Here is a 26,720-nt window from a genome sequence, read left to right as displayed (position 1 = left end):
TTGCAGTTCCACATTTCGAACTGGTCACTGTGAGTTGTCTGCTCTGGACTCTCCCCTTTTGATGTGTAATACATTGAGTCTGTTATGCTACAGCCACTGTGTGTGAGTTTCTCCAGTGTTATGCTTACAAGGCTCGTTTAACTCAGGTATTATGGCATCTCCTGACTGTCAGGGAGCGCATTATCAATCATCCGCCGCAGACAGGTAAGCTTTATTCTCGACCAATCAAATGTTAGCCGCTCTGTGCACATGCTGCGTTTAAGCGAAGAGTTTCTGCTCCCATGCTCTAGAACATGTTGATATTAAACCGCTAGGAACAAAATGACCACCTTAGTCTGCCATTTCTGGGGTATGGTTAAATAAAGACATAATCACACTTGAACGACGGAAGGATATTGTGATATGTAAGTGATACCGTTACCGTAAGATTGCATGACTGCGTCGCCGAAACGCAGCCTGATTCTAATATTCAGATCAGAGGTCGCACATTGAAGAGGAATGCGCGCCATTGTTGTTTGTGGACCATGCTTCTAAAAGGATTCGAAAGGTGAGTGATAACTTTAAGAAAGTGGCAAAGAAACTAAACATCTCGTTTTGATTATAATATCTGCAACTACAACCATCTACCTTTCGCGAAGTCTGTTTTTTGGGCGTTGGGCGTCACAGGTCAAATGTAGGTTTGTCAACTAAATTTTGTTTGAAATAAACTAGTGACTATGCGCTACATACTGGTTGCTAATTGTATATGGCATTTCACATGGTTCTGACTTATACTTTGATATCATATGTTTATACGCTCAAAACTTTATTTTTCAACTGGAAATATTGTAGGTCAACAGCACTGCCCGAGTCAATCTATGACAAAATGATGATTATGTCAACACAATATAGGGCATTGTTCCTGCTAATGGTGGAAAAAAAACCCACACAAATGTACATCACCAAATTTGCAGCAAACTGGCGGAGAATGTTCCCATTTTCGCTGTAAATATCCTCACCACACAATTCATTACACAGGAATATAAGACAAAGAGTTTGGATTTTTCTTACGCCTTAAAATACGAAAATAAACAATTATTCAAATCTATCTACCTTCTTAATCTTGTACATTTCCTACACAAATCAATTCGTAGCTTAGTTTTTGTTTGAACATTCGACTTTGTATTTCCATTTCGTTTTGTTTATAAACTCCTACACTAAGTCGTAACTGAAACTCAAACGTCCTTAAATCGTACCTCGCAAATATTGTTTTGACACATTCAGTCACCCCATCTCCATCTCAGAATATTAATTAATCATAAAATCTTGTGAATAAATATTTGCTAAATGATGAATCCAGGTAACCCGAATTCCAAAGATTCCAAAGTATCAAACAATTTACAGCCTCGTGTTAGGAAACAATATGCAATTTCTGTCCGTTTCCCATTTGGCGTGACTGTCCATTACTCAGCTGTAGATGTAATAAGTATGTCACATTTCGGCCTGGCCCCTAAGTTGTCATCAGATGATCCCTGCACGCTGTCCTTCAAACACGGAAGTGTAGAAAATTCTTTCATTTCAGATGTCAAGACCAATGAGATTCTTCTTACACATTCAACTGCTTTTGATACCAATTTTAGTCAAGGAATCATTTCAGCAAATCCATGTTTTTGGTGAGTATAACATCTGTTAATGCATAACGTTAAAATGATGTATGTCTGTCTGTATGTATGTATGTACGTGCGTGCGTGCGTGCGTGCATGCATGCATGCATGTGTATGTATGTATGTGTGTGTGTGTGTGTGTGTGTGTGTGTGTGTAAGATATGAACGTCTAAAATATATGTATAAAATATACGTACATGTTGTAATGTTGATGTCAGTAAATGCTGTAGAATTATGTAAATCGATAACCAACGGTTGTATGACGTGGATATTATTACCTGTTTATCTAAAAACACCACATGATTTTTAAACTGTATATCCTGTTCTATTTTTATGTCTCACCATTTAACATCTTTCCTCATTTGCCTGTTGTTCCCAGTTTTTGTGCAACACGCTTACACAACGCATTCATCACAGGAGCATGTTGAATGCCGCAGGCGATATCCTGTCAGACGCTATATCATACATAATGTCTTTATACCAAACCCAGTCTGTCAACTGACTTTTAACCTATGACACAGATTGTCCGTCCGACTGGGTCAGTTCCTGGTCACAATGCTATAAGTTTGTCAGCTTTCCCGAAGAATCACACGAGAATGCTCGAGCTGCATGCGCAGTAAGTTGGAATAATTAACAATTTAAATTAAAATCTACAATATAAATAACATCAAGATGAATTAATGTTTATGTTTGAATAAAAGATACTCATCTAGAAACGTTAAATTCTCTCTTGGTCTTTGCTTAAATGTGGATTGGCATTAAGTTTGTTGTATACTGATGTTCGGCAATTTTAAAGACTTTTTAAAATATTATCTGAAAAAAAGATGAGTGAGGGGCAAATGTTACATACGCTTGCCCTTGCCGTTTTTGTGAACACCTGGTGCCATCACTGATTTGTGTGATGCTTTACACTACATCTGCTATCCAGGCTATACATTTTCATCACTACATACTTTTTCCGTCCAAGAAATGTTTTTTTTGCTTTAGTCGAGACTTTCTATTCTCTTTCGTTGATGCATTATATTACTGAAACAATTATTCATATAATCACCTCATAAATTCAGTTAGTGTTAACCGGCCTGTGTCTCCATGAAAAAGGTTAACTCAAAAACTTTCTTTGAAGTTCTAAGGAAATTGACATTTATTCCAAAAAGGTGGAATGTATGTATTATCTCGACCGTGTAATGGTACGTGTTATCGAAGCCATAAACCACTCCGATAAAATGCTATCAGGATCCGATAAATAGGCAAATCATCAAATGCGACAAAAACTTTCCACATCTACAAGAACGCTGTGTTTATCGCATAATTGATTGTACAGTTCAGAAAAACTGGTTTGTGAATCACTATAGAAATATCAGTGATACCAGGTGTTGGCAAAAAGACGTGTCTTGCCCCAGTGTGGCGGTTGTTATTAACATTTAGGAACATATGAGAAACATCGAAATAGCGAGTTACATCCAACATGATTTCAGTCTCTGATGCGCTGACGGCGGTAAAGTCCCCCACATGTCAACGATAAAACATTTTGAATTTTTTTCTGAGCTCAAAGCCAAAAATGTTTCAACCTTTATGGAACAACTCCTGACCAAGAGTATTATGACACTCTTTAAAATGTTGGTAAAGAGTGCACGCCTGGTGGTACCTCCGAAGTTCAACTCTACACATTTTATTTTATATTGCACGATATGAAGCGAAAGCCTACTACTTTTTTGATGTTACGGTTATGTCTGCCTGTTCATAGATGTTCCGAGAGTGCTTAACAAGAGGTTTCATGGAATATGGAATATGGGTCAGTCTGCAGAGACATCTGGCTGGAAATCATTGCGCAATACATGATAAATGGGACAGTTCATGTAGACATTATACTCATACGCGGATATGAAAGATACCATGGGTGGAAATACGTCAGTTCACACTAATACTATAGGAAGGACAGTATTTGATAAAGTGTTTGTTAACAGCAAGTTTTATCAAAAATCGATTATATTAGGAGATAAAAAGAACGTATGTATGCCATTAAAAACAGGGCATGTTGGATTTACAAGATTGTTAAAATGCAAATGTGATGAAGCCAAGGAGGAAACAGATGATGAAGAGAAATTAAGGGAAAAGTGACAATTTATTCCATTCCTTTGGAAATGTTTCATCTGTACGGATCTATATTACTTTTTGTCATAAGTATTGGCATTAGCTAGTGGTATGATCCCAAAATGGATTTAATATCCCACACATTTCTTTAATGGCATATAAACGCTATTAAGGAAAATGCACATGCCTATTTCCTAAAATATTTTAATGAAGCTACGAAAACCCATTCGGGTAATAATCTCCATGTGACTAATCTCAACAGTATCATGGAGCGGCCTTGCTGAGCGTGGACAGCAGCCAGGAACATAACTTCATCAGTGATATGATACAGAGGTTGGATCCGTACCAGTAAGTAGGATGGGTACCCATTAGAATCTAAGTTGACTCAGTCTTCAGCAACACGTGTCTTTCATAAGAGCTATCCACAAGTCATGTACATGCAGCTTTAGCCAGATGTGTAGACCGATGCTCAGGATATCGACCACCGGATTATCTTGTGGAGGCTCGATAGCTGTAATGTAGCTGAATTGCAACAAACGAACAGAAAGTAATATAGAGTGACCAGTAAAAATAAATCAAAACTGGAAAGCGCACATTGTCAGACTTCAGTAGCTTTACATAACAGTTTGTTTAGATTTATCAAAAGTTTTATCAATACTGTTCGGCGGTATTTATTTACCTGGGTAATTGTACACCATACTCGGTAAAAGCCGTGAAAGTCATAGGTCATTTTATTTTAGAAAATTAAATCATATTCTCTGATATAGATTTTGTTACACAAACGAGGAAAATAAATATCAGAGCAGTAACCATTGATTGTATTACGATTTTAATGAGACTTATTGTCTGACATCGGGTTCTGATATGAGCACATTGTGGGACCCACTTTGACACCAGTGCCTTCATCTTTCATCCTTCATCTTTCATTCTTTATCCCTGTGATGCAGGCGGTCATGGTACACAAGCGGGGTACAGAAGTCTCAGGCAACTGGGACAACGACTGTGTCCAGCCAAGCATCCATTGTGCCTGGTCAAGGGTCACTCCAGTCCCCATCTGGGTCACAGGACCAAGATAATGACGTCAGTTCCGCCTCCAGCTCCCAGTCTGAGTCGGAATCGATGATCGGTTCTTACAAGTGGCTAGGTGATGGAACGGTCGTTGCATTTGACAAGCAGTTCTGGCTTCCGGGTACAGACTTCACCAAAGGGGAAGTCATTGTGTATTCATATGGAGGTACGTACGTATATACAGTTCATTCGGTTTGAATAAACATGTTTTCAGACGTTTTAAGGCTGTAGGTTGTTTGGGAAAAGCGTTGATACACCATACTGGATGGATTTGAAGTAATGTCATTAAATATATCGTGCATCATTAGAAGTAACAAATTCCTATGTATGTTTAATGGTTTTGCAATAGAAGAGTAGAAGTGAGTGAAAAGAAATATTTTTGGGGAGAATTTTTTAAATGAAGGTCACATATTGTATGGCATGAGATGGCATTTGACTCTTCTCTACAGTATATCTGTCCACGATAATGTAAGGGGCTCAGGCGTTCGTATGGGTATATATACTGAGGGAAAAATAAGGAATCACATGTAAGGATATGTGTTCCCTTATTTTATGTCCAGGTTTCACCACAACCTACAAAGCTTGTGAAAAAACCTGGAAAAGAGTATTGGAGCACTTGTGCATTCATGTGATCCCTTAGTTTTCCACTTCAGTATAAAATTATGTTGGATGTTACGCGTATCGTATTCACTTGGTATATATACTATTGATAAAATAACTGAGTTATTTACTATTGTAATATTTCTATGACAGTTTACTGCCAAATAATGTTTTGGTCTATTCTATGTGTCTATTTTCGTAAAATCAAATTTTCAGATATGCAATCTCTTTTGCCCGACATTTTCTCAGAGAACAACTATATTTTTTTGTCTTTCAGTGATCGGCTATGGATGGAGTCTGGTACACCCGGGTGACAAGTTGCCGTACATCTGTGAGATCAGCATGGCCGAGTCGTACCGCATCGTGCACGTCGAAAGGGACTATGGTAAACCATCATCACTGTTTCATTGCATTGGTTCTAATGACCTGACGCCACGTCATACTCCCTGTAGAACCCATTATTATACTTAGATTCCCAGGACCAAGGGCCGATTGTCGAATGAGCGGTTTACTTCAGTTACTCGAATACATACTGAATTTAGTCTCCATCAGTTAGATAACCGAATCCGAATTAATATGATTCATATTCATATCAGCATGGACTAAAGCATTGATAGGTGACAGAAATCAGAATGAGTATAGGTAGAACTTTTTAATTGAAGTACTTAATTTAATTTTTGTTGGTCTATACATGACAGTAGCATGTCGTCTACCATTTGAAGGGAATATTTATTATGAATTGTAAACCAAAAGTTACTGTGTTCTGTAAACTGATTGGTTGAAGAACATTATCAAATGGTATTAGATTCCCGGAAACTGCAAGACTATTCACTTCGTATCGACACGTAAACAATTGTTTTGTTGTGTCATCAATAGTGGTGACGTCATTCAAATCATATTGTGACGTAAAGTTAGAATGAGGTCACAAATGAGCAACTCCAGATGCTACGATGGGAACCAGCTGAAACGGCCAGCTGATGATATTTCACTGCTGTACCCATACTCGATGTAAACGAGTGCAGACAGTAAAACCCCTTTGGTTTACTTCTTTGTTTAAATTGTCGGTAAACATCATGTGTTGGCCAATTTCTGGGTGTTACTGACGCCGTCGGTTCCAAATGCATTCCCGTGCTTCAAATACTCAATAACACCCGGAAACTGGCCAACACATGATGTTTATCTCCTAATTATTAGATGTATATGGTTATTGTTATTTCCAGATGATATGGTCATGGTTAGCATATCTGCAAATAAACAACGGAGTACATAGCAGAGTACATAGCAAAGTGCTTGCAGTTAAGACGTCAGGCTGTACATTCAGAAATATGATTGTTTTATGTGTAAATTCGAGGCAACTGAGATTGTGCTTTTGTTTGGCACATAGCATTATTCGTGGGCAATGGTGATTTTTAGAATACTCTGATATATCTGAGGCAGGTTTATAAAGACATTTGCGAGACATACAACATCTTTAGAAACATTCCATCCTCGTGATACGTATTTCTGTGTGATCAGGGTTTCATTGTTGTAAACTGCATCACTCACAAACACGACTAAACGTGACTTGATAATGTAAGGGGTCGGGTATTGTCAGATAAACAGGCATTTAGACTGTTACTTTTACCTGCCTAAGTGATGGGACATGGAACAAGTGGGAGGACACCCAATGAGTTCCTTAACGTCTCAGTGATGATTCATCTAGTCCTAAATTTAGGGCTTACTGGCCATCCTGTAAAAGCTTTGATATTGCAAACTGTAGAATTAGCCTGCTTTCAACCTCTTCCCTCACGTTATCACAAAATGGCCAGCGTTTCGTGCACGTTCATTTTTAAACCATTTCATTTTCATTTTCCCAAACCTGATGGTGCTTAGATTGCCGTCTCTATTCACATTCATACACCCTCCTTCACAACAGAGGAGCGCCCAGCTGCCTAATAACTCATTAAGCGCTCATATAACATGCACGTGTTATTGAAAATGGTGGAAACATTGTACTTAAGCATTGCTTAACTCAAACTTCGTTCGTAACATTGCGTTGCCCCTTGTCTGCTGAGACAAATGATGTTGTTACTGGCTGATTGAAAATGCGCCACGACTTCTATCTGTATATATCTATATTTAATGGTCCGCACCTAATGCACTTCACCTCCGAGTTAACTTGCATCTTTTAAACTGCACTGATAAATAGCTGTTAGCTTGCCACAGCTGTATATTTAGGTTACCAATTTTTTTCAGTTGACCCTTGCGTTCTTGAAATGCCCCCTTGTTACTCTTACAAGAATTGTTGTGCATGAAATCATGATTATACAATACATGGTGTATTAGCATCGTCAACATAATTTTCAATCTGTTCAAACGGATTGTATGTATCATGGCCTCGTTTCCAGATTATGGCATTAAGACGTACGACCCGAACGAGTTGCTCCGAGGCCCAGCCTTTGTAACTCAGCCAGAGAGTCTTGTAGTGGTCGGCCAGTCAGTCCATGCAGTTATTGAATGCACAGCCACAGGAAACCCGCTACCTCAATACAAGTGGTTCACCGGACCAAATTTTGATACGGAAGTGACCCCTGAACTTACTTCACGGTACACATTAACCAATGGGAAGCTAATCCTTGAAAACCCAATCGAAAGCGAGGACGCTGGTCAATACAGGTGCTCGGTAGAAAACAAGTTCGGCAAGATCCTGGGGAATCCCATCCAGCTCTCATTTGGAAGTAAGTGGTCTTCCTTTCACATCGAGTTAGTGCCAAAAGCGGTTATTACGTAAAATAAACCGGTTATATGTCATTGTTTTGTTTTTTTAATTCGTATGCAACAGAAAGGTTCCGAAATGTCGTTGCTGTTGCATTACAAACGATCTTGCATGACGCCGTTCCAAGAGGGACAACAAAGTTTGAACTTGTGATCAAGAAACCATTATTTTCGAAACACATGCATCATGTATTGAAGAACCCATTTATCATATTGGAGATGGTAGTTTGGATTTAATACCTCTGACTAATAGTCAAACACCTCGATAATCCCTAGGGTGGACGTGTCGTAATACAATCATTGGGTCAAGTCGTAGACGCATCCATGGTACTACTGGAGATTTATCGGAACATGTACCTTGGATATCATCGAGGATGTAACGAAAATCGAAAAAAAATCATACTTTGTACCACGTGAATATTTTTGATCGGCAGCCCATTGTGTAGTCTTGTGTCCATTACAGGATCCTGTGAGAATGTTAGATTCGTCTGATATCATTCTTTTTCAGCACCATACGACGCAACTGTTAATTTTAACTGCATCATGTATGTTTTTTCTTACATGTCAAACCTATATTTTGTGGTGACTAGCAAACAGTTCAGAGACGGTATAAACCCAACTGTTTCAGCGTCAGTGTTTGATGAAAGTTGTGTGACTGTACTCAATTGTGTTTCAAGATCTTGGAGAGTTCTCCAATGTCCCAGACGCTGCTGTCCGCGCCAAAGCCTATGATGGAGTAGCCATACAGTGTAGTCGGATCTCATACAGGCCAGGTGAGTGGTTTAAATGGGCGAGGTGACCAAGTAGTCTTCTGTTATTTAGCGACCGTGTCATACAACTGGAATATTGCTAACTGCTGGAAAGGCAACTTAAGCATATGACTGAGCACAACACACAAATCTCTGTGAAGAAGGGTGTGGCCAAATCTATATGATAAAGTAGCTCTGTTGTACTTCAGAGCATTATAAAAAGTTCTGAATCAAACTTAACTTCTAACTGAAAATTAATATCTTTAAAAACTACCATTGTTAGGCATATTTATGCGTGTGTGGTTGTGTGTTTGTGGGGTGTGTGTATGGAGATGGGGCTGGTGGTGTTGGCGCGTTATCCTTCCTCAACTTACTCCTTTCGCGAACCCCTGCGTCATCATCCATTTTCAGAGATCTATGCATATAATTGTCAAAGATATTTTCCCTTTGCGCCAAAACGAGTTAGTTGATGGTGATACTCATGGTGGCGTTCTTAAGTCCATTATTGTTTCCATATTATACTTCACGCCACATCTTTCTAAAAGTGGACAGAACATATGACAACCAGTGATACATCGTTTATTCTTTAAACCTTAACATCTGAATTATACCACTATAATGTTAAATTGCAGTAGTCATAAAATATATCATTAATAGAAATGGGTCAAATTTCTAATAACACTCATAAGTTTACGTATAGGGATACACAAATATGTTTCTAAATACGGCCATGGTAACCTGAATCTGTGAATAAACAATAAATAATTTCAATATGATTAAAATAACATTTATTTATTATTAATAAATAATCGCTACATTGCTTGTGTTGCAGCTGTGAAATACCAGTGGCTGAAAGGAGACACGAGAACCTTCGTGAGGCCACAAATGCAGCCGTACATCTTCATCTCAGCCAATGGGAAGCTGTATTTCTCAGAGGTGACCCGGATTGATGAAGGAGAATACCGTTGTATTGCTATCTTGACTGGACGGAACAGGCATTCCATAGGCACGTCGCAACCACCGACCAGAACCAGTTTGCCCATCCCACTTCTTGTACATGATCAAGGTAAGACGGAATCCTAGTGATACCACACATATACAAATACAAGCGCATTAGTGTCAGATGTTTGCGGACATGTATGATACTTCCTTGTCACGATGTGACAACCCACCACAGTGTGAGAAAACACTTCCTGTTCTATTTGATGATGAAAGCATGGTCTTTTGAACCAACATGGGCTACTCCCCTCCTCAACACTGCACATAACCTCGATACAAAAATTGCTGTGAGAAACATTCTCTTGTCAACCAAGCCAGTTCTAGTTTGATATACCACTTCGCTTGGTTGACCCTCGTTTCTGTACAGTACAGACGTACAGACCTATCACCTAGTCAGCATTTGGAATATTTTCTGCATCCTTGGCTTATTGGAAAAACAAACGTGGAAAGCCTTGTTTTATCATGAGCCTTAACACGCTCAACGAGTGAAGTATCAGACAAATATATGTACACAATACTGCGCAATGAATCCTGTCATGAAGAACTAACTGCTAATATGAAATAATATACGTGATTGAATCGTAACCGATGCTGCTGATAACACGGACTGATTTGTACACACACCAGTCTGTCAGGGACATATTCAAACTTTGTCTGTAGCACTGCTACGCTGCATATATCATGATGTGAAGCAGGGATATAGTGAATCTGAGTCTGTGTGTGAGTGCAATAGGTGTGTATGAATACATTTCACTATTGCAAATTGCACTATAGGGGAAAGGTCTTCATGGCAGCACATTAGATTGATGCTTTACTGTCTGTCATTTACAGCGGCCAAAGCTGACTGGGGACCAGAAATCCAGAATGACTTCATCGCTGTGTTTCCCCAGCCGCCTTTAAGAGGTCAAGATGTTAGACTCGAGTGTTTTGCATATGGGTCGTAAGTATCTACGTCTTGCAATTTCATTAACTTTGAAATATGATATAAAGAAAATGTAAAATGAGCTAGTGAACGGTTCGTAAACGCTAATTATAATAAGTATGGGGCGGATGGACCTATTCCCCTGGGACTGGGTTGATTATGTTCATCGATGTTAACATCTTTTCACCCAATGCGTCCCCTGAACCAGACTCCCATGTACTGTACGCGACACATTAGACCTTACAAAACGTTTGACTGCGGCGACACACAATATTCACCTTCTTATTGAACCTCCCTGTATGGGTTGATATGCAGTCTTCATGTAAAAGGACACCAGAAGGTCAGTGTTTCATGCCCGGGTCGGGTCATACCAGACTGAAAAGATGGTGCTTAATGTAATTGCCACCCTGTCTGAACCCTGCAATCAATATTTTTGCTCAAGAGCGTGTGGAAATGCATTACACTGATTGTCATTAAGATTCAACCGCTGCAACACCACCCTTTACATCCACTACACCACCGAAGGATTGAGTGTTTGTATCGTCATTCTGTTGTAGATGGCTTGTTGGTATCAAATTGAATTTGAACTGTCATCTCAACAAACTGATTATTCGGGAGGAGAAAAAAATCGGCCATACATTATCCACTTCCACAACGGCGTTCATTCGCCATGTCTTCCGATATGCATATTCAAGCTTCATAATGTACGACTAATGTTGCCAAATAACCAAATTGCCAAATTCCTCCTATTCCAGATCAACCACCCAGTTTCTCTACCAGTGGCACCGGTCAGGGCGACCCATACCCAGGTCGGCCAAGATGCTTGACCACAACCGTGTGTTGGTGATAGAAGAGGCCCAGCTTGAGGACAGCGGAAACTACACCTGCACTGTCAGTAGGGGCACGTCGGCCAGGGACAGCAAGTCCTACTACCTGGATATAGCAGGTGAGAATATGCAGATCTAAGGATGGACAAGGAAGAGGCGTGTATATGTGTTTTAAGATGGGGTAAGCGGGGATGGTATATGGGTTACTTGGCAAAACACTTGATTCCTAGTGTCTTGATGTTGCTCGAAAACATGTACAGATCCTAGTGGTGGGTTGGGATTGTTTGTCTTTAGTGAGAAACCGATAGTTCTTCTGACCACGGGTAGGGGATGGGTTTTGGGGTATATGTTTTTGGGGAAATATATATGTAATCACACAACAATATTGTGAAAAAAACATTCCGAGCACGAACAATCGAATAACAAAATCTACTCATGCTTTTAAATAGAGGTACTGGGAATTAAAACAAGATCATGCAGGTTAAAGTTTTCTTATTAAAGAGAACGTTGTTGAATAAAGAGTCGCTTTGAACAATTTTCAGTAACATCAAGGCCTTCCTTTGATAAATGTCACAAGTACGAGTTGCATGTAATCGTCATGGTTGACAAAGGTCATATTGTCCTGACTGCATATGTCCTGACTGCAATGCTCATAATATCAACCAATGGATCATCGTGTCAGGTTTAGGCGCCATTATTTACAGACCACTGTCATATAAAGGAATACTGAAGAGCCATTAATCAACTAACCAAATATCATTTTCAGCCAAGCCCTACTTTATCGTCCCCCTCCAAAACCAACATGTGGACATCAACTCCCAGCTGACCTGGCGCTGTGTTGCCCGCGGGAGCCCCAACCCAATATACATGTGGTACAAGAACGGCGAGGTACTACAGCCTGTCCCGGGGGACACACATATCACTGGATCTACCCTCACCATCCTAAAGCTCGACCCAGAGAAACACAATGGCATGTACCAGTGTTCAGCAAGAAACACTCACGGGGAAACCATGAGTGCTGCGCAACTCAGAGTGCTGTGTAAGTTAAGCTTTGAATGGATAAATTGTTTTGCATTTATACCCCCGTAATTTTTGGTTGTTGCCGTGAGCTGAAACTGAACTGATGAGTTATTGAATAGTTTAACACCAGTAACGTTTCAAGAGGTGATTCATTCCACAATGTACCAGGCGTTCATATGTGAAAGTAAGATATATTTGTCAGACGAATTCTAAGGTTCTACGACGTTCTTAGGGTGTGAACAGTACAATACTGTAGGGAACTTTACTCATTGATGTATGAAGGTGTCATTTTGTTCTGCACTTTATGGAATGCGAGAGAAATTCGGTTCGATATTGGATCCATCTGCTCTGCCTGTTGAGGTATTATGACACACTATCCCTAAGACATGAATTCTGTGCTGCTTCATGAAGGATCGAAAATTCAGAACGATGCATGTCATTGTTGTCAGTGAGTATTTATAGGGAGGTCGTCATAATAGCCACCTGTATGTCCATCTGTTCACCATGTTGTGACTGTTTACCAGACCTGACTAGCCACAGCTGACCTACTAGCAACCAACAACAACTTAACAACTAAAGGTGACGCAACAAATTTTATGGATGATCAACTTCTTTATTTTCACAATAGCGACGTTTCGGTATGGATTCTTATACCGTTTTCAAGCATATGGGAGGATCGGGGCAAATGGTAGGAAATCCCACAACAAAACAAGAGCCTAAGGGTGTGGTATACAACATCAGCTGCAGCTGTGACAGCAACTACATTGGGGAAACATCCAGACCACTAAACACTCGCATCAAAGAACACAAGACATCAACAAACAAAGCAGACAAAAAATCAGCCATTTCGGAACACATTACCAAATTTCCTGACCACAAAATCAATTGGGACACTATCAAAACACTCTCCAGCAACAAACATGAGTACAAGCAGAGAAAATTGGCAGAAGCCATTCACATCCGCAGACACAACCCTTCTATAAACAGGGATCAGGATATATTTCTACCTAACCAATTCGACACTTTAATCAAGAAATATTTATCTCTGGCGCCTGTCACTAATCCTCTATTCATTGGTCTCCTCAAAGCTGTAATCCCCCACCCCCATCCCTGGCTTCACACTAATTACTGGTTATGTCAACAACTCAAGTTATATCCTTTTATGTTGTTGTTATCTCATCTCCTCAATTATGTTGTTATTGTCAATCTCCTGAGCAATATCTCATGTACCTGTATTTAAGCTGTTACACCTTGTCCTCCCAAATGCTTGAAAACGGTATAAGAATCCATACCGAAACGTCGCTATTGTGAAAATAAAGAAGTTGATCATCCATAAAATTTGTTCCGTCACTTTCAGCTCAGCAACTTCTAAATGCCTCTAAAAAAGTTTAACTTAACAACTAGATAATGCATTAATGCTGATTGGGATGAATGATCACAACTCTTGTACGCTTGTGAAATCTTGCCATCATTGATGTCATTGTCCCCTGAAGATCCAAGTTATATTTGGTGTTCATCGACCCATCGCCAGAGGCGACTAATAGGTGTTCAGGCTCCTTGACTGAGATGATGAATGTGGTATATCAATGTCCATGATGTCGGTCAGCGGAATCCCAGAACCACAGTTCAGATATATCTTGGGTCCGATGAGCAAGGGGCGTGTCTCACTCATTTTAATTGTTGCTTCTCCTTTGCTGTAACACCATCATTCTTGTTTCACTTTGCAGCCATCGCGCCAACGTTCAATAAGCACCCACTGCCTCGGTTTACCAAGGGAGCGGTTCGAGGCAATGTGACTATAATGTGTGAGCCAGAGGGCGCTCCTCAGCCAACGATCACGTGGTTTAAAAATGGCGTCGCACTTCCGGAAAATTCAGGTCACTACCGTCAACTACGTAATGGATACATTGTTATCACGGACCTTCAAACATCAGATGAAGGAATGTACACATGCACTGCAACAAATGACAATGGGGAAGCATCAAGTTCCACAAAACTGACAGTCAGCAGTAAGTGACATACAACTCAAATAAATTGAATATAAATTTGGACAACAGTAAAACATCTACTTCCACAGCAAGTGTCACACTACACAATTCAAATGAATGTGTTGTGTATGTTGAGGGCGGGGAATGATTGATATTTAGCGTCTTGTGGTATCAGCGAAATGGTAACATGACAGTCTTTTTGTGTATTGCTATCAAAGGATATTCATAGAGCGCACATATCCACGCAACTAGTGCATGCTCAATGCTCTGTCAGTGTTGAGATCCGTACACTGAAAATTGTTGCATTCGGTGTTCATAGTTGTGCGTCGGAGGGATATTCGTAAAGTGCGTTCCAAGGGACATAACTGTTTGGGGTTCTCTGGAAATAATGTTCAGCCGGTAGAGGGTGCGAGAGCTGATTTGATGCAACGTTGTATTAATTCTTGCGAACTTTTTTAATTCAATATTGTAATCTAAATACACATTTTAGGGGAATAGATTATATATGCTGGGGGAGGGGGGGGGGGGGGGGGGGGCTGATAGTATTACTGAGAGAAATGCATTTTTGATTAAGAGAGGTGCTGTGTCATACAGTGTATATAATGAATGTCACATAAAATGTTAACAATATCATGATAATTACTATATGGATTATAGAATATTTACTTTACCCTAACTGATCATGACAGGACAAACAAGAATCACGACACCTCCTACTGACACGAAAGTACTGGTCAACACGACTGCCTTCTTCTACTGCCAGGCTTCGTTCGACTCTCATCTTGACATGGTGTATGTGTGGACATTCAACGGAAGGCTGATCGACTTCCATGACCACACCCACTTTATACAGGTGAGATGGATGAATGTGTTCATATGGTTCCATGTGGGGATGTTTGAGCGGATCTGCCACCTGGGGACATTAAGCAATAACTGAAGGGGATGTGTTCTAAGCATGAAGACTTAATGATTGTGTATTTGGTCCAGAATAAACTATTTGCAGACTGCACATATACTGACATATTGCGGTTTAAAACATCACTCACCCAATCTCTTAATCTGTTAGTTAAATTAGATATTGGGCACCACATCGGCTCCTCTAAGGGCCATTGTGGAAATTCACTGACTAAAACAGGTGCTATATATGACTAGTTTGATTAACTGATCAACCAAAACGATCACCATAATTTCAATTTGCAGTCTTAAAATAATAATACTATTAATAAATGGTACCAAATCGGAATCAATAATTATTAATGACCCAAGACAATAATCAAATTTACATCATAGTGATGTTTTTCGAAAATGAAATATTCTTTTTCGCCCTTTTTTTTTAAAGGACACTAATCCCGTGAAGCCTGGTCTTTACATCCGGAATGTCGGCTTTGAAAACGCCGGGGAGTACAAATGCACTGCAGAGACTACCCTTGAGGAAGACAGCAGGGTGGCCCAGCTCACCGTCATGGGTACGTCATGGCGTCCGTCATATCCAGTTCAATCGTTAAAGGGACCATAGCAAAAACCTGAAATTGTTTTAACCCTTGGCGTCGCCATATATCTGGAATATTGCAGAGTGCGGCGTAAAACTAAACTCACTAACTCACGTAACCCTAGAGGGATACTAGGAAGAAGCGTACCCAGTGCCCCGTACCATGTATAGCGTGAAAATTGATTTTTAAAAATCGGATGGTTAGGCTTAGCCAAGGCGGATCCAGATTCTGAACACACTTCAGATACACAATCACATGCGAATTTGAATTCACCTGAAACAGAATTTTAAACAGGATTATTAAAAAATGTTATTCAAGTTCTCAATTCAAATTTGGATTTCTGAACAGAAGAACATTCTGAAATGTCGAACAAATTGCCGAAATTGTATGGCAATTCATCTATCATGCAATAGCAAGTCTCCTCCATTTCAGATGTTTATCCCATTGATATCGAAGGAAGAAATACATGATGGTTTTGAAGGAATGTTTACAAATACCCTGTTGCAACCATTCCCAGATAACACAGTCAGAACGTCACTTTTCAAACAGGGAAAGTGGATGAATGGTCGTTTTTGCGTGATCCGTTATCACGAATCCTCAGATCTTCTTTAGTGGTACAATCAAGTAAGATCTGCTATTAACGAGAAACCGAAACAACCTGGAGACCGGTTGCCGCAGTCTTTTAAGTCCTGTTTCAAGAACAGTAGAAATAAATTGGTAGAAACACCTCGAGGAAAACAAATCCTATATCTTTCTCATGTTTCCTAGCAATCTTTGTAGTTTACAGTAGGGAAAATAATCATAGAATACATAAATTAACAGGCTAAAAGTAGTATTTCCTGATAATACTAGTATTTGATACGTGTTTTCACCTTACCCAGACATAGTCGGTACATACCCCCTCGTGGACTAAGACATGATTAATTTTGAAAGAGAATCGTTGTTTAGTTAAAATGCTTTATGTCGGTACACAGGACCCCCGGGGGAGCCAGCAGGTGTGTTTGTCGAGACAGGCAGCGTGACTAGTCACGGGGTCCAAGTTCGATGGTCACCGGGTGCGTCACGTGGACGTGATATCCTGTACTACATCATCGAAACATCCACCAACTTTGACCCGAGATGGAGAGTTATAGTCAAAAGTATGTTCTGTCCAGTCACATTGTCAGTAGCTATTTATTTTTGCAGTGTTCGTCAATGGCATCTAAAACCAGATTGCTCACACGTTTAACCACGATGAACACTCGTTGAATCGAGGAGGGTGCACATTCACTGGTGTGTCAAGTAATGTAGTGACTTTCTACGATGTCCAGTTTAATGGTTTCCTTTTACATAAGTCTGTTAATTAGGGTGCATGATTATTATTGTTATTATAGGTAGATTAGACTTTCAGCAACTCATGCTTGCTATATAAGTCGACTACGCTTGTAAAAGGCGACTAACGGGGTCGGGTGGTCAGGCTTGCTGACTTGGTTGCCACATGTCATCGGTTCTCAATTGCGCAGATCGATGCTCATGTCGTTGATCACTGGATAGTCTGGTCCAGACTCGATTATTTAGAGACCGCCACCATATTGCTAGAATATTGCTGAGTGCGGCGTAAAACTCAACTCACTCACTCACTATTTTTGTATTTACAGATCTGCCAGAGATGATGACACTCAGTGATGGACTTACATAACAAATCTGCCAAATCTAATGACTCTCAAAAACACACTTCTCTGTTTACATTACAGATCTGCCAGATATGATGACTCTCAATGACGCAGAGTCACTACAACACATGCGACGAGCGGACGTTGTGGGCCTCAAACCAGGAAACGGTTACAGATTCCGGATCAGAGCCATTAACCAGTATGGGATTGGAGATCCGAGTCTGCCATCATGTTAGTATATATGTAACCAGTCCACCAAGTCAGTCACACATATGACCAACGTCAGATGGCAGCAATGTGTTTTGGGTGAAGTTGAAAGAAGTGTGTTGAACCCTACAGCACAAGGGTAACATAGCGGTGTCCAAGGCAGTGTAGCCAGATCAAAGATTGTATTTAGGGCGAATGTGGCATTCGAACCCACGATTAACGGATCCTGGTGCATTTTGACCGACGAATTGTAACGCGTTAGACTTCAGAGTGACTACTGTGTGCACAGGTACGGTTATGCAACATAGGTCATATTTGGGATTTCACTTTATTAGTAAAGTACAAATTCTAGTGTTTCGTGGAAGTCGCGGTGGCTGAGCGGGCTGGGCGACTGTCTTTGTGGGCTGCCGATTAGGTGCCTGGCTCTGAGGGTATTAGATGGGACTCAACCAAAACGTACTGGAATTTGTACTTTACTAAGAAAGTGAAATCCCCAAATATGACATATGTTGCATTTGATCACTTCCTATTTGACATCGTCTAGGATTAGCGCGGTTGTTTTAATTTCTTTTTCTAGCGTTTATACAGACGCCGAGTGCCCCGCCCATCAAAGCCCCGGACAATGTGAGGGGAGGGGGAGGCAGTGTGGGGGACCTGACCATTGCGTGGGACGTGAGTATACAAGTATCTCCACCGAAACTACTCAGACGAAATCCATACCCAATAATGGATCTAGATAAGCGGCTTGGTTGGTATGCTCACAGTAAGTTGAGAAAACAAAACGCGTGCACAACGGTCTACTGGTCAGTGTTAATATAACGTTAGTGTCTTGCACGTACGTCATCGGATAGACCAATGAACACTAAATACATCCAGTTATTACCGTCATCATCACCATCATCTTGAGCGTCCGTGAACGTATATACTACAAAGCCTGAAAATTATTTTACCATCGTCATCTCGTCATCATCATCTTCATCACCATCATAAGCGAATGATATTAGATAGAGCAGAAAGCAATAAACAATTATTTTATCTCATCATCACCATCATCATTATCGTCATCGTCATCATCGTCATGCTTCTCCTGGACCTATAATGATATATAATCTACTACACAGCCGATGCCCCCCGATGACCATGGAGGCCCCGGTATCGGCTACAACATCTACTACAGACTCAAAGACGGCAAGGATGGACTATGGCAATACGTGAGTAACCCCGAGGCTTATCTCAGCCGGTTCTTGTTACACATCATGTTTAGTTTCCCGTAGTTTTGCGCGAAAAAATTGTACGTCATAGCTGACATGGTGAAGGATTAACGTATCGATACTTTTGAAATATAGTACATCAGTTCTTCCCCAATCCATGGTGCCTATTGGGTTTGGTTATTGTAGTGTTTGACGAAAAAGAAATATTCTCGGAAACATAATATCCGAGAAACACGTTGAAGAGAATTGCCAAGCGATCCATTTCTCTGAGAATAATATAAATTTCATTTCTGTTCATCATGCTTCGAAAGCACCGGTTTTCAAAGGCATCACTTGTTATAAATTTATATCCTTGATTATGTTATAAAACCACCAAAACAATATTGTTAAAATTCTGACCATTGTGTCAAATAATCTTCCCACACTCACCACCATGTCTGTGACATATAGTTCTGTTCTACGTCACAAGGGCAAGGTCAACGGAAACCAGGAAAAGTACGTGACTCTTGTGGGAAATGATTATTATTACCTGGAATATGAGGTCAAAGTTCAAGCATTCAACGTGATGGGACGCGGCCCCAACTCCACCATTGAAATCGTTTATTCGGCGGAAGCTTGTGAGTGATACTGCATGAATCGTATCGAAATGTTATCACCGTGTATGGTATGGTATTTGTGTCTTAAGAGGCAGAACCTTCCTCATATGGGGAAGGAAAGGGGAAAAGGGCGGAGTCTGATAGTGGTCAGGGAAGTTTGTGTAAGACAGATAGTGTTTTCAATGTTTTAGTAAAATGGCCTACAGATACCTTTGATGTTTCAAAACAGTACGTAGTTTTCTATTTCTTATAGAGAAATGGCCAGACAGACACAGGTCGATTACTGCATTACTGTTCCGGAGAATTCAGAATGGCCAGATCAGTTGTTCTTGAATGTATATCTGAAAAAATGGATTTCAAGCATTTTCGGAAGCATATTCTAAAGTTGTAATTTAAACAAAAACACGGAACCCTTCCTTCTTAAAAAATATTTACGGTCAGTCCTATGAGTATCAAAGGGTCGACCTCTAGTGTTCCCCTGCAAGTACTGAAACTTCGGAATCTAGGACCGACATTGTTAATATCAAGTGTTCGGCTTCAATGATCGGCCTAACAAGTGTCATCAGATCAGCCTCTTTAGTTGGTCCTCAAGAGGTGGGCATCTCGGCTGCGGTCGGCACCACAAATGGTCAGTCTCTTTATCGGCCAAATGGTTGGTTACTCTCGAGGACGTTCCCATGGTGACGCATGCTATTGCCGTCATCTTACATTGTATCTGTATTTCTTCCCTATGTTGACGCACATGTCCTCGTTCAGTGCCTGTGGGGGTGCCGACTAACATCGGGGCCGACGGCTATAACGGGACCTGTCTGGAAGTGTGGTGGGACCCTGTTCCGGACACAAGGGAGTTCATGAAAGGACGAGTCCTAGGGTATCAGGTAATAGTCACGTTCTCAAATCAGCCGTATAAACGAAGGAATGTGTGGTCGGTGAGTGTCTGACTTAGTGCATGTTGTCGAATCCCAATGGCGTGGTTCGGTGTTCGTCATATCGACCACTTGTTTCATTCACCATAACACTGTTCCGTATTAACAGACTGCTATGATATAGCTGAAAAATGGCTGAGTAAGCATTTAATTTACTCATTTGTTGGTCCAGTTAATTATGAAGCAGCGATTTTTCTGCTTTTAATGTCTCATTTGTCCATTTTTCAAAACTGATATTCGTCTCAACATTTTTCCTTGTAAATATTAGGAAACTGATTTTTCAAGCGTATTCGGAAACTGTCCTCACTGTAGTTTGGTTGTATCACATCAGTCTTACGCCCAACATAAAAGTTAAAGGCATGGTTGTATAAGTGGTTGTATCACATCAGTCTTACGCCCAACATAAAAGTTAAAGGCATGGTTGTATAAGTGGTTGTATCACATCAGTCTTACGCCCAACATAAAAGTTAAAGGCATGGTTGTATAAGTGGTTGTATCACATCAGTCTTACGCCCAACATAAAAGTTAAAGGCATGGTTGTCATGGAGTGTCACGATTATTTACCACTTGAAAAAATTGGTAGCTATTTTTCGGTGCCTCTACATACCTATTATTGTCTATTTAACAAATATCTTTAAGTGGTCAATATGGCCTATATTTTTTGTAGTGATGAAAAGTCCCGTATGAGAACCGTTTGTTAAGAACATATTTAACGTCGTTATACATGTCAATGACTATACACCAAAAATAATCACAATAGCGCACATAGCGTGTGCTTAAACAACGACATAACAATTTTCGCATGGTTTCGAGAAAGATTTGTCATTACTTCCGCCGTCAAACATCGTTGTGTGAACTGGCGGTTGCTGCAAAGTGAAAACTTGGTCCCTTGTGTTAATATGCTTCTTCTGTATAGTCGAAACACGGATACGTCGAAGTACTGATAAAGGTTCCTTCACCGTCGACACAAGCATTTCTGTGTAAGAATGTGACAATGGAACTATCTCAATAAGTTAAATTCATAAGAATGAAAACCAGTGGTATATGACGCACAACTATGAAGCATTCATAAAATACACTCATCAACCAAGCTGAACTGTGCGCGTTAATGTACAACAAACTATCAGTCGTTGTAATTATTTTTATGCTTACCGAAAATCATTCAACCAAACCACAGTAACCTGCTGTCCCCGTCTATACCCAGTCCAATTGCTGACTCCGCCGTTCTCCCTCCTTTATACCCTTCATGTAGAAGCAATAACTGACCTATCGACCTCTCTCGAGAGAGAGAGTGAAACGTCGCGGGTTCGATCTTCAGTCGCGTCATACTAAGAGACGTTACAACATGGTTCTTGCTCCCGACCTGGCGCTCTGCACTGATGGGTACAACAAGGACTGGTCGGCTCGGATTCAGTATAATGTGTCTGAGTGTCTGAGTGGGGTATTCATGCTTATGTGGTATCTCAGAATCTCAGAGAGTTAGCACTACAAAACCAGCTTAAGTCCCGGCTAGACGAAGCAGCCACACATACACACGCATGCGCGTGATATGGATATGAGCGAAATATTTTTAAGTGCGACGTTAAACCCCATTTTTATCTCACCTTTAGATCAACTACTGGCCGAACGATGACAGTGATCCGACCGACTGGATGCAGTTCATCAGGTTCCCCGGCCAGGTCAGCGAAGGGATGATCATCGGGCTGGAACAGAACGGCTGGACATGGATGGACGTCCAGGTGTACAACTCGGCTGGACTCGGACCACGGATGGAGCCCTACACCCAGGAGACATTGCATCACGGTACGTCAGGTCACTGCCGACCCCAGGTATTCTTTCTCCGTGAAGTGCTAAACTAGTCTCCTCTTTTGGCATGTGTATTAAAAGGATAATATGACGGTGAGGTAACCTTATATCAACGCTTTCGCTAGTCACTCCGATTGCAAATTTCTGATGTGCCCGTCATGATATTGTTAGAATAATGCTAAAAGCGGCGTAAAACCACGCTTTTTTACTCACACCAAAGATAAACTTTGAGGTGTAAAGAAATGTACACCGAGTTTGTTTTTAAAAGCTGAAGAAAATTACTGTTGCATATGATTTACTTGTATGCTTAACCATCACAGGAGTTTATAAAAACGTAAATCTGTCGCTCGATAACCGTTTTACAAACAGATCTTGTTAATGATCATGTAATAAGAAATTAACAATATGCAAAATGTTTGAAATGTCAAAAGCAATTCCATTTCTTTAACTTTGAAAGACTCATTAGCTTTTGTTTAAGTATTAAAAGGTCTAATAAAACATATTGAAAAAAGATTTCATGTATAAGTACTTCGTGCGTGATAACTAAGCGCCAGTGACGTTCATTTTGCGGGTAAGAATTTGTAAGTTTAAACTACCTTCAAAGGAAAAAGAAATGATAAAATAAATTTCTAAAGATCTTCAGTTCATACGATTTTTCAGTATGTAATTTTTCATAAGTCATATTCAAGAGTACAGCGTTATCATCCCTCCCGTCTCTCCCCCAGCACCCCTTCTCTACCCAGAGGAGGTAAGGATATACTCCCATGGGAGTAACAGTGTACGGGTGTGGTGGCGAGGCATCAGCACTACTATAGCCGAGGACAGCGTCACTGGATTCAAGGTAACGCACATAACTAGATCCCAGGCTAGAAAGTGTACTTGGTAGAGCAAATACGGCCACAATGCAATGACGAAAAAACTTTAACGTTCAGTTTATATTGATTATGGGTAACACGTCCTTGCACGTTGTGGTTATTGTCTGCGTTTTGTGTGCCAGTGTGGATTTTCTGAAACCAGCTACGTATGATGGTGAGGTTGAATATGGTTTCTGGTTCGTCTGAGTCTTCTTTGTGCTCGCGGATTTCACTGTGGTTGAAATCCCCAGCTTCCTCAGTCATACAGCTGTTATACTGTGGAATAACTGAATGGAGCCCTTCACCAAACTCATTCCCCACTGGGGGCGTTGAGGTAGTCTAGTGGTTAAAGCGTTCGCTTGTCGTGCCAAATACACCGAGTTTGATCCAGAAGATTGGTACAGTGTGTGAAGCATGTTTCCGGTATCCATCGACATGACAATGCCGAAATATCGCTCTAAGTAGCGTAAATCAGTCTCACTCACTCTCCAGTAATTCGTATATAAGTTAAGATGACTTCTGGTTACATTCCCTTGTGTCTGTCTCTGGTTTGATAGGTCTTCTACTATGTGTAATAAACCGCATTCCAACAGAAGGATGCCTAAGGTCACGTCTTCTGTCCACAGTTGTACTACTGGCCAGCCAGCGAGGATTACCGATCAGCTGATATCTTTGAGACGGATGATGTAGTGGACACTTGTATCCTGGAGGGGCTGGACAAGGGGGTGCTGTACGCCCTCAGGATAGCCGGGGTCAGCCCTGGCGGAGATGGCAAGAAAACACCCACTAGGTATTTCACTCTAGGTATGTGTCGGCTCAACACCTTGACATGCTTGGAATTTGTTTGTGTTGGATGGTTAGTATGCATTTGGTGTGCGGGAGTTTCATATCAAACACATCGCCGGACACACACACACACGTCCATCATTAGCACGCAGTTACAGCCAGCTCCGTTCACCTACGTAAGTGGTGCCAGGTAACCAAGCCGATCGTTCACCACAGGAATTCAATCCATCCCATCCTTTCAGTGTATGGAGCCCATTTCCTGTTTCCTTACAGTATGTGAAGTCCATTTCCTGTTTCCTTTCAGTGTATGGAGCCCATTTCCTGTTTTCTTTCAGTGTGTGGAGCCCATTTCCTGTTTCCTTTCAGTGTGTTCAGTGTATGGAGCCCATTTCCTGTTTCCTTTCAGTGTGTGGAGCCCATTTCCTGTTTCCTTTCAGTGTGTGGAGGCCATTTCCTGTTTCCTTTCAGTGTGTGGAGCCCATTTCCTGTTTCCTTTCAGTGTGTGGACCCATTTCCTGTTTCCTTTCAGTGTGTGGAGCCCATTTCCTGTTTCCTTTCAGTGTGTGGAGGCCATTTCCTGTTTCTTTTCAGTGTGTGGAGCCCATTTCCTGTTTCCTTTCAGTGTGTGGAGCCCATTTCCTGTTTCCTTTCAGTGTGTGGAGCCCATTTCCTGTTTCATTTCAGAGTATGGAGCCCATTTCCTGTTCCCTTTCAGAGTGTGGAGCCCATTTCCTGTTTCATTTCAGTGTGTGGAGCCCATTTCCTGTTTCATTTCAGATTATGGAACCCATTTCCTGTTTCCTTTCAGTGTATGGAGCCCATTTCCTGTTTCCTTTCAGTGTATGGAGCCCATTTCCTGTTTCCTTTCAGTGTGTGGAGCCCATTTCCTGTTTCCTTTCAGTGTGTGGAGCCCATTTCCTGTTTCCTCCGTCATGATTATATTCGAATATCGTCAAGAGCGACGTAAAACAAACCCTAGATGTGTGTCGCTCGGCGTATAACCTTGGGATCACCTTTCTGTCAGATGCAGTCATGTTGCATTAAGCAGCTACAATAATTGTCATGGCGTCATCAATGTCATTGATGGCCCTAATGCCATTTGAACTTTATCCCCAAGGATCAAAGATTTCATGGTTGGGGTGCGAATGTGTGTGTGCGTTCATGCGTGTGCACGTTCGCGCGTCTCTCTTGCCTTAGTCAATATATTGCTTTTATATAGAGTTTTAGTTATATTTTTGTATGTTAACCTTGAATCTGTATGAAATAAACTAAACTGGGGATGTTTCAGGGGGCTCCGTCCGGATTGACTCCACAATGGCGTCATCAATGACAATCAGAGCCGGAACAGTGAGACTCCAAGCACCACTAACGGCTCTCCTCTTACCGTTATTGCTGGCACTGCTTATACTCTGGAGACATGGAAACCTGTAGGCGACCCTTCCGTCAAGATTCTGTTACCTTGTGTCTGCATTCCAAGACAAAATAACGCGGGTATTAGCCAACTGAGAGCGACATCCATGTGCATGTTTACATCCCCGGCGCTGATACATGCTGGGCAGGATGTTGCTCGGGTTTGCGTTTACAAATTAACGTCCTAGTTACTTACATAACTAACTTGATAAAATACAACGTTCTTACAAGACGGATGCAATGCTAACGCATTCATGTCTTAATGTGCATACTTGCAATATTCATCGCGCTGCAGAACTGGAATTCAATTATACGGACCAGACATCTTAATCTATGTTGAAAGCAAAGACATTTCTCATCATAAAAAGTCACAAGAGGAGTTTTCAAAGAACCACCTAACTCGAACACATGTCGAGTTAAATGTTCGAGACAAGCAGGGCTGCGATTATTTCATCACTAGACCTGTTACTTTGAAATCAAAGACGTATCTCATCAGAAATAGGCACATTACGAGATGTTAAATAACCTACATAACTGGAACATGTTCCTAGCTAAATGTAGTTCGAGAAAAACGGAGCTTCTGTCATTGCATCATTCGACCTGCCACTGGGACCTCATGAACTGCACGTCTGTAACCATAAACAGAGTTTAACTAGCTTTACTTCGAAGTTAACGTGTCGATATCATGAAGAATGCTTACAGGTATTACAGATTCACGTTTTTTACAACTTACAGCATTAAAGCCATGATGTCATTATAAGACCTTCGCGATGCATGTCCTAGTTATAAAACCATTTACCTATAGTAGATGTACGTTCATCAAGCCTCACGAGTGTAAGGCGGAACGCGTACACCAAAACATCCCTGATACTGGATGATAAACATCAGATCATATTATCACCACCAAAACATCTATGCAAAGGATTATTGAAGAATGTTGTTTTTACTTGTAAACGATGTGTAATACTCGGAAACATTATTTTGTTTTACATCAAGCAGTCATACTGTCTGGAATGTGTATATGTCATCCTGTTGCCTTCCACTATCATACTGTTACATGTTTGTAATAAAAGAATACAACATTCCGAAAAGTATTTTTGTTGTTTTGGTTAAAGACGCAA

The 26,720-nt window shown here is 40.8% G+C and overlaps 1 protein-coding gene across 1 annotated transcript; it reads left to right on the top strand.

Annotated features, from left to right (window-relative positions):
• The first annotated feature begins 474 nt into the window (after positions 1-474).
• Positions 475-26,690, top strand: LOC137298885 (contactin-like). Its single transcript, XM_067831239.1, has 25 exons — positions 475-547; positions 1,562-1,652; positions 2,165-2,259; positions 3,997-4,082; positions 4,682-4,968; positions 5,680-5,787; positions 7,790-8,119; positions 8,834-8,929; positions 9,738-9,971; positions 10,736-10,844; positions 11,582-11,772; positions 12,420-12,692; positions 14,401-14,682; positions 15,351-15,514; positions 16,001-16,127; positions 17,126-17,290; positions 17,885-18,034; positions 18,588-18,682; positions 19,132-19,221; positions 19,691-19,838; positions 20,574-20,695; positions 22,354-22,546; positions 23,275-23,390; positions 24,030-24,207; positions 25,478-26,690. The coding sequence occupies exons 2-25, from the start codon at positions 1,562-1,564 to the stop codon at positions 25,618-25,620; spliced, it is 3,873 nt and encodes a 1,290-aa protein (XP_067687340.1). The 5' UTR covers positions 475-547; the 3' UTR covers positions 25,621-26,690.
• Positions 26,691-26,720: the final 30 nt, after the last annotated feature.

Source organism: Haliotis asinina, chromosome 10, assembly GCF_037392515.1.
Source record: "Haliotis asinina isolate JCU_RB_2024 chromosome 10, JCU_Hal_asi_v2, whole genome shotgun sequence".
Taxonomy (NCBI): domain Eukaryota; kingdom Metazoa; phylum Mollusca; class Gastropoda; order Lepetellida; family Haliotidae; genus Haliotis; species Haliotis asinina.
Note: the sequence above shows the minus strand (reverse complement) of the source record. Positions and strands in the feature narration are given on the sequence as shown.